This window comes from Clytia hemisphaerica, unplaced genomic scaffold, assembly GCF_902728285.1.
Source record: "Clytia hemisphaerica strain Z4C2 unplaced genomic scaffold, Clytia hemisphaerica genome assembly, whole genome shotgun sequence".
NCBI lineage: Eukaryota > Metazoa > Cnidaria > Hydrozoa > Leptothecata > Clytiidae > Clytia > Clytia hemisphaerica.
The window spans coordinates 249,377-258,724 of NW_027103633.1; the positions used below are offsets into that span (position 1 = coordinate 249,377).

General features: G+C 34.3%; 1 protein-coding gene across 1 annotated transcript; it reads right to left on the reverse strand.

The window, feature by feature from the left end:
- Positions 1 to 586: 586 nt before the first annotated feature.
- On the reverse strand, positions 587 to 6,779 carry LOC136802613 (dynein axonemal assembly factor 1-like). Its single transcript, XM_067059365.1, has 5 exons — positions 5,840 to 6,779; positions 4,516 to 4,783; positions 3,930 to 4,130; positions 2,911 to 3,065; positions 587 to 1,178 (listed from the first exon to the last, which is right to left on the reverse strand). Exons 1-5 carry the CDS (start codon positions 6,725 to 6,727, stop codon positions 1,011 to 1,013), a joined length of 1,680 nt encoding a protein of 559 aa, XP_066915466.1. The 5' UTR covers positions 6,728 to 6,779; the 3' UTR covers positions 587 to 1,010.
- Between the last annotated feature and the right edge of the window lie 2,569 nt (positions 6,780 to 9,348).

Here is a 9,348-nt window from a genome sequence, read left to right on the forward strand (position 1 = left end):
AAATTTGATTTTGAAAAATAACCGTTTTGAGATTTTTGAGATTGATGAACGACTGAGAAAGAATCACCATATTTTCATTCTGTCCTTCTATCAAATTTCAGGTTAGTTGCACTTTACTCTTAGGTTCAAAATAATTGTAATTGATTCCCAGAGGAGTTCATAAAAACTTACCTCTATCTATAATAGTAACATTTGAAGGCTCTAGAGCGGTTTTAGACCATGTTGAACTTATCAGAGGAAGAGGTTTAATTTCATTGTCTTTTAACGAGCGTTGCACTCCTTCGTATGTTTTCGACGTTTTTGCTTTATTGTTCGAAATCCGCCAGTGTAGGGATATAATCACCTCGGTAATAGTTTCGAAACGAAGCAGTAGTTGCACTCAAAATAATTTATGAAAAGAATTACTTATGCTCCAATTTTGGGAGTTAAAAATAAAAACTTTATAATGACCCCGTCCAAAGTTTTATAAACTTCTCTCAATTGCAAAAATCTTCCTTTTCCTAGAAGTTTTTATACCGGTTTTACAAGTAAACACAAAAGAATTGTGTGAAGGTGAGTTGTAAAAGAAGACAATCACTTTACAGTTCTGATCCATTATCATCTATCATGGATGATGAACTTTTTATATGCCAAAGGCTACACGAGAGAAGATTGAGCTTGGTTTACCAAAGTCAATGAGAAAAAGTGTCTGAAAAACATTTCATCAGCGTATTCAGATACTTTATTTGGATCAATTTTAAGCGCCGAAAATTCGCAAAAATTAGTTAAAAATGACCCTGAAACGCCAATTTTTGTCCCATATAGCAAAAAAGTTTTAGATTTCGCCTAAATTTAATCTTGCGAGTCAGTAATCTCATGCAATTTCGTGATTTTTATTTTCGCGAAAAAAGGTAAAAATTCGCAAAAAATGCGAAATTGAATCTCGGGAAAATTAAGACGATTAAAGTATTCAGCAATTTGACGTCATTCGACCATGGTAAACTCGGATTAATCCTGTTCTGTTTATTCAATCAATCAACTTCATCTTCATCGACACCATCAATTTCTTGGATTAATAATTTCTTCTTTTGTTGCGACGACGGTGCTGTCAATTCACTTTCCTCGTTCATCTTTCGAGTGGCATCGTTCGCTTCTTTGATAAAGAAACCACCATCCTCTTTCTTCTTTGTAACGATCTCCTAAAACACGGAAAATGATAAAACCTTAAGTGGAATACAAGAAGTATGTTCAACCTTTTCAAATAGACTGTTTTTAACCCATGGAACCTTGGTTCCTCCCAAGGTTGAATCGTATACTAAAATAACGGTCTTGCGAGCTGATTAAAAAAAATTGAAAAAATCGAGAATGGCTATTCTTTTACCAAAATCTAAAATCCCCAATTTAACTTCCAAATGCACAATTTTTCGAGCTATATAATCATCCATTTTATACAGGGGGGGGGGTCAAGCAGTTAGTACAAGACATCATGCCGGTTAGTACCGTGGTGGTATACCTACAAAATTTTCAAAAATCAGTTAGTACTTGATGGTACTAAGTGACTGCTAGGGTGGTGTCAAGTAAAAAATCTAGGAAAACAGTTAGTACAAATGAATACTAAGTGCTACTTTTTTACCTTTTCTAGAAAAATATTAAAAATAAATACTAAAAGCAATCAGGGAAATCCCCCTCCATAAGAGAAATCAAAGAACCTAAGACATTTAAGTCTTCCCCTTTGGAGTTTGTTTGGTATTACCCTTTAGTTAAACACTATATCAGGGGAATTCCCTAACTATAGATTGATAAATAAAAGAAAAAAGTCAGTTGATTTTCCCCTAATGTTCGTAGGGTAATTCCCTGTACTTAAGAAAAGTTTTTTTCTGCCTTGATTGAACGCTACATATTATGTTTATGTTTTTGGTTTACGGTGTTTCATTATTGTATCAATTGAGAAGTACTTCGTTATTTGAAACTCTTGTACATATATCGCTGTACAGCGTTGTGTTAAAATAAAATTTTTGATTCATTTTAATTCATCATACCAAATCAATAACTGTTTCAAAACAATTTTGGGAACATGGTTTGACAAAAAGTAAATATCACACTCGTTTGATAGGTTTTAAGGGGTGGTCCTTAGTGAATTTCCTTTGAAATCACTTAGTATATTTCATACTAACTGTCAAAGGGTGGTGGTGTGGCCTCTTTCCTCCAAAGAATCACTTAGTAGGCATGATGTCTTGTACTAACTGCTTGACCCCCCCCTGTTTTATATCATGTTTTTTTATAGGATGACACTCTATCAAAATCTAAACCCCCTTTTCAAAGTTTTAAATTCAGCGTATTTTATGTACTCTTAGGTTTCAAATAACCCCCCCCCCGCTTGTTAATTTTTAAGAATATTTTCAGCTGTCAAACAGAAGGCTCCTTATTTTGCTCTAAATAGCCTGATTTCAGCCTATATTTACCTTATTTTTGGGCTTTCAGAAGTACAATTTCCAACCCCCCCGGCAATTAGGTCCCCCTGTTTATTAAAATCTCAAAGATTTTCCCCTTTATTTGGAACCTAAATGTAAGCAATCAATCAGCAGTTATTCAACCGATAAGCTATCGTCTAAATAACCAATCCATCTTTGTAAACAACTGATGATCGGCTAATTTGAACAACATATTCCTGACTGGCAGTCGCTTTATTTTCTGTTTTTATTTGCTCTTCTCTCAAACTTAAAGTTTTTTGAGCTCTATTGAATACCTTTACCTCAATAATAGAATAGACATACCAAAGAAACTCGTATCCAGTCTTTTAGCTCACGTTTTTATGATTTTGGTAGCGCTCCCAAAAAGGTCCGCATTAGGTCCATCAGTAAAATCAAAATATGGTCAAATGGTATTTGGTACGAAATTAAGGTCCACATACTAGTAACAAGTCAAGCTTACCTCGATTATTAGTGATGGTTTCGTTTCATTGGTCAATTCGATTGTCTCGATATCCTCATCATTATCAAGAGGAGTGTTCTTTTCTTGATCTCCTTCATCGTTTGAAATGAAGAGTAAATCTGATGATATGTTTGGTTCAAGAGTTCTTTCAACACCTATGGCAAAAGAAAAATCAAAGGGTCATTCCATTTTATATCCATACATTGGAGTGGACGAACATTTCCAAAGGGAAATTCAAGCAGAATTCCAAGGGGTAAAAAATTATTTTAGAATTTCCAGAGGGTAAAAGACTTTAAGGTCACGTCACTTTAAGGTATGAAAAGAAATTTTCCAAGGGATTTTTTGAAAATTTTACCATTTTCCTGGGGGTATCCACACATTTCAAAGAAGTGTTTTTGGCTTGAAAATGTTCGTCAACCCTCCATACGTATGTGAATTTAAAGAAATGACCCAATGGGTACGGCCTACTGATCACATCTAAAGATCTAGACGAATCCGAAATCTTTATCACAAAAATGTAGTAACTGCTTGATGATGACACCCCTTCCCACAGACCCACTGAAAAAGATGTTCAAAAATCGTCCCTTGTCGAAAATAATCCTCCAACTTTTGTCCCCACTGAAAATAAACATTATGCTATTTTTCCCATCCCCACCGAATTTTCTGATTTGAAAACGAAAAATTTAAATCGCCAGGCATAAAAAATATTGGAATACCAATCCCCATCGAGTTTCAGTCCGTTAGTTTTATCCCCATCGGCTGAAAAAATCCTACCGGGTCTGTGAGAAAGGGGTGTATATAAGGGTTATTAAATTGAAACTTATATTCATAAATTTATATTCGTTGTAACACAAAAGTAGCCACACCGAGCAGTGCTTTTATAGTTCTAAATCTCTAGAAAATCAGATAAAAGACTTTGGTTAACTAGGTTTAAGAAAAACGTTCTTTTTCATTTATTCAACAAACCTTTGTGAACTCTTTGATGTTGAGGAATTTACCGAACTTCACTCAATACTTACTTGAAAAAACACTTGAAGACATATTGTTGGTTGGTTTGGTGTCAGATCTGGTGATGAACGGAATCTCCTGATTTGAATCGGTCTTTGGTTCATTATGTGAAGAAGAAACTTGGTGATGTGACAAAGTGGCCAGTTTGTTAAGATTGGTGAAAAAGTCGGTTGTTGTTTCATCCATGGACTTCTGTTGGCTGGTAACAGAATCTAAAAGGTAAGTAAGTAAGAGCTTATTATCAATCATGGAAAACTTGACAATCGGGAAAATAGACAAGAAGGGAGATCACTTTGTTGGCCATTCCAGTGGAAAGGTTATGTCACGCTCATTTTTAACTTGATACAATCGTTAAGAACTTAGAAGCGCCGCGACCCATGCATTTGATAGCACCCATAGAGACCAATCAATCGAGCATAGGTCTCCAATCGTGGTTGAAATTTCTAGGAATTGGCCTACGTATCATACAGAAAGGTCAACTAGATCTTAAAAATCTTGTAGAGTTATTTTAAAAAGAAAGATTTCTTGCTAAATGTGAAAATAGGTTTTGAAATTCAAAGCATGGAAAAAAGTTTCTTCCCGCGAAAATCACCTCACCTAAAGTATTATCATTATCATTGGAAACAGCCGCAGGTGTAATATTTTGTTTCATTTGTTTTGGATATGCTTGCATTATAGGATCAGCTGTCAGAGGTCTTTGTTGAACACTGGATAATGTTGATGGAGATGTGATGAAAATATCACTTCGATTTTCACCAGCATTGGCAGAGGTTGTATTGTTTGTGGCACTTATGATGTCATCTTTGTCATCTTCATCACTATCTGACAGATCCTCAAGGTCTGGTAATGTTGGTTCGTCATTAACCTATACATTATTCAAAAAACAATATAATTATCAGATAAACATTCAATAATTTATCATGCTTAAACTACCCGTAGGGAATCGAAAATAGTTAACTATGTCTTAAAAAAGGTTGACAATTACAAAATTGTACGAAGTGAAATGCATCCATTTCAACAGAAATGGAGGAACAGCTGACAGAGGAGAAAGTTTAGAATTTGGTCAAAATATCAGATTAATATTCAACAATCGATCATGCTAATGCAAAGTCTTACGAAGTGAAATGCACTCGGTTCAACAGAAATGGAACCTGAGCTCTAGTTTAGACGTCCGACTTTCCACCCTACATATTCTAATTGTTAGAGTAGGTAAAAAGTAGGCAAAAGTCGGGAAAATCTTTATTGAAAGAAGTCATTGCATTGACGTCAAAAGAGGGGAACGTATTGGCTTTAATCCACAATTAGAAAAGGCAGGGCGAAAATCGGCCGTCTAAACGATAGAGGAGAAGATTTAAAGTTTCTTCAAAATATCTCTTGTTAGTCTGATCGTAACTTTCAAACCCTTCTATGTAAACAAAAAATGCTTCAAGCCGTTCATCGTAGTCTGGTTAGAACACATTTTATCATATGACAGCAATTACAACAATGAAAAAGAACTATACAGAGCAGAATGGAATTATAAATGTTAAGTAAAAACTTTTACATTACAAATTCAAAAACACGATTTCAATAGGTACTACCCGGGATTGTTTATAGATATCTAACAAAGGTTGTATAAAGCCATTACCCATTACCCTTATTAATTCAAAAAGTCCCTTACAATTCACCAAAACAAAGGTAGTACTATTCGCATTGGTCCATCAAGCAAAACTTTTTATTTCAGATGGAAATGGACTTATACAACAAATAAGGCAAGATTCTTCAAATTTTATCGAATTTTTGTTAAATTTGTGACAGAAATACCTCCTAATTGGACCTTACTGAGACGAAAATCTACCTGAAATTAAAGAGCTCCGTGCGTTGTACTTGGTCGATTGAGGAACTAAAAGATCACAAAAAAAATAAAAGTATAAAATAATACCTCAGCTTCCTCTGACTCAGAAACCTCCGTTTCTTGGCTGATATCCAGAATCTCAATGCCCTCATCTTTACTTTCACTGTGTAGCATGTTTCGTCTTGCGTTTTCACGGATTGAACGTAAATAATCAACACTCTCTTGAATTTTTCTACGTTCTTTATTTACCCAAAATTCCTTCTCAGCTAACTCAGCTTCCCGACCACCTCGTGCCCAAGCCTCTGTACATGCACGCTCTTGAGGGAAGACAGGTCGATCATCCAGATAAGTTAGATTTTTACAGCTCAGAATGACATTTTTACGGTAATTTTTGATCTCCTTGGCGACAGGATTTCCCATTAGATTTAAAACATGGAGGTTACTCATCAGTGAGAAAATCTCTGTGATTTTTGGATCTTTTAAACGATTATTGGATAAGTCAAGCACACCAATACTTTGACATTCCGATAAATGTTCAACATCTTCAAACGACTCCAAACGATTATGACTGATCTGTAACGTATTCAATTTTCCAAGACAAGATATATTTTCGATCAGGTTGATACAATTATTACTAACATTCAAAGTGTCAAGATTAGACAACTCTTCAAGATTACCAAGCTTGCTGATCAGATTTTGTTGAAGATATAAACATCTCAATTCTTTTAAATGTGCTATATTCTCGATAGCTGTTATACCATTACATTCTAACCATAAACATTTCAAACCAGTGTATTCATCCAGGCTTTCAATCTTTGAAAATCCTTTGTAATGTAAATACAAGACATCATTCAAATATGGCGTTTGATATAATTTCAATGTTTTGCAAATTTGTTTCAACACTTTTGGTGTCATTCTTGGTTCACTATTTTCATCTTTCTTATCACTCAAATTCAAGAGAGTTTGAGCAACCATTTTTGTTTTTTGTTCTTTTTCTTTTAGACCTGAAAAGAATTTTAAGGTAATTTGGAGATTCTACCCAAGTTTGTTCTTCCCACAACAAAGCACGAAAATGCAAAATTTCAAAATGACTGACTGAAAAATCAATATATTTCCTAAAATGTAAATCAATGTATCTGTTCCAAAAATATCCACCTATTTGGCTCCTTCAGGCAATGATAGCCCTAAATTTGATGATGTTGCAGAATAGTATTGGATTATCATTATTATCCCTTTATTCTTATTTCTGGAACTTTTGCAAAAAATGGAAAAATACCAAAGTTGTATTTTTTACTGCTTTTTTTGACTTTGGCCAGGCCCAATTGATTGTTTCGTTTGTGTCCTGGAAGCTTTAAAAAATAGGTTGCCTCAGTTGGTCGGTAGCTAAAATTGGAACCTTTTTTTTTTCCAGCAAAAATCTCCATTCTTCGAGCCATCGCTCAATCCTGGAATCTTACTGTGAATGTAATGAAATAGCACAAAGGCACGCACCTTGATTACAAAATAACTATTACACTTGCAGATTTGGGCGTTCGCTGCATGTTCTTATAAGGAATACAGTCGCCACTCTTTGCTTTTAGGTACTTATTGTTTTTTTAAGTATAGGTTACACAGGGACATTTTTACCACTCGTTCACAATGGTGTAAGCTGTGCCTCTTGCGTTTCTGTGCCCGAAGTGGATGTTGTTTATAATAAAGAAAGAACCGCAGAGATGGTGGGTCACATGAAAAGAAAATAAAAACTCTTATCTATAGCGCATTCCCACATAGACTTTTCATTTCTGCCTATCGTCTCTGAGTCTTTCTTCTGACCCCCTGGTGACTTTTCTGGCTTATTTCTTGTGTTTTCTGACTATTTCAAAGTGTTTCAACCTTAATTTTGACCCAGATGGGATTCGATTCCACCAAATGCAAAGATTCAGTGATTACCAAGCCAGATTGAGGTCCACTGTGCCATCAAAGCACAACGGAACTCCGTTATTCAAAACTATTAATAGCATGTATTTTACACACCCGGATATATTACCCTAGCAATGCAACCCCCAACCCTACCAGTGCTCTTAAAAAAGGTCTTCGTCCTTATGCTTCGATACCTGTCCCTACCAGTGTTTGTCCCAACCCTACCATGCTCCCAAGAGGGCCTTCAGCTCCCTATGTTATGACTCTCAAGCTCCAACCCTAACCCTAACTGACAATGATTGTCAAACTCCCAGACAAGAGTTTTTTCCACTTGAAAATGAGGAAAGAAGGATTAGATTTTTTCTCTCAAATGCTTAAGAGTCCGTCGGGGAACACAAACTAAACTATCAATTGGGCCTGGTCTGACCTTATCAAAATGAATAAATAAATAAATAAATAAATAATAAATAAATAAATAAATAAATAAATAAATAAATAAATAAATAAATAAATAAATAAATAAATAAATAAATAAATAAATAATAATAAATAAATAAATAAATAAATAAATAAATAAATAAATAAATAAATAAATAATAAATAAATAAATAAATAAATAATAAATAAATAAATAAATAAATATAAGTCTACCTGGAGTTTGTTGTCATCTTGTACAGGCTGCTGGGGTAATGTCGCCTGACTGTCTTAAATGACAGTCAGCCTGTCCCAAGCCAGGATAAAGACAGAGGGACCCAGAGAGGACTAATTACCCTTTCATTGTAACATCGTCTCTCTAAGAGGAAAAAGAATTCGGCCACTCTGTAATGTGATTCATCAAATTTTTAGTATATTTAAAAAAGCAAAAATATTTTATAGTTCAATTTTCAGTGTCTTGTTTTTGTCAGTGTCTTTTTGTCCCCAGCGTCTTTTCTCTCTTGTGCATTCTCGTGTTTCATGCGTCGTTTGTTTTGTTCTATGTTTAAAAGTCATTTATCTATGTTATCAATTATTTCAAACACTTTGTCAGTTATTATCATTTTGTCATTTAGTCATTATCTAGTAATTAATTATTTCACACGCATTTTATTTAATTATCATTTGATTTCTCAAGAGTGTTATATATTCATTGTTTTTATCTTGTCAAACTAGTTTTTTTGTATCAAATTTATTATAAAAAGGCCAACTTTTTCTCACTCGCTACTCAGTCACAAGTTGACTATGAGAGAGTCAACATCAATATGACTAATGACAAATGACAATAATCAGAATTTAACTTCAATTTCAACTTTGTATTTTCACTGGCTCACATTTCCAGCACACATTCTTGGCCAGCTGGTAGGTTTTCTTGTTTCTTGTTTGCACTTTTTCTGTTTTCTTTGTTTCTTTTTGCATAGTGACTGTTCAGGCCTTAGGTTAAGTTAAGTTAGGCTCTACTTGTCAAATACATTTATAATTCAAGGCTCAATTTATTTTGTTAATTAGAAACTTAGGAATTTTCATTCATTTTATTTCTTAGTTTGAACTTGAACCTCAATATCAATTCATCAATCAACGTTACAAATTCTTGTCTGTGTGTGTGCGTGGACTTACATTCAAACAGAACCCATCTCAACAACCGCTGATCGTGCAGCAAAACGTTTCAATCAATTCAATTCATTCAACTTATTTCAACTGAATCAGTCAAATCTCTCAATTTA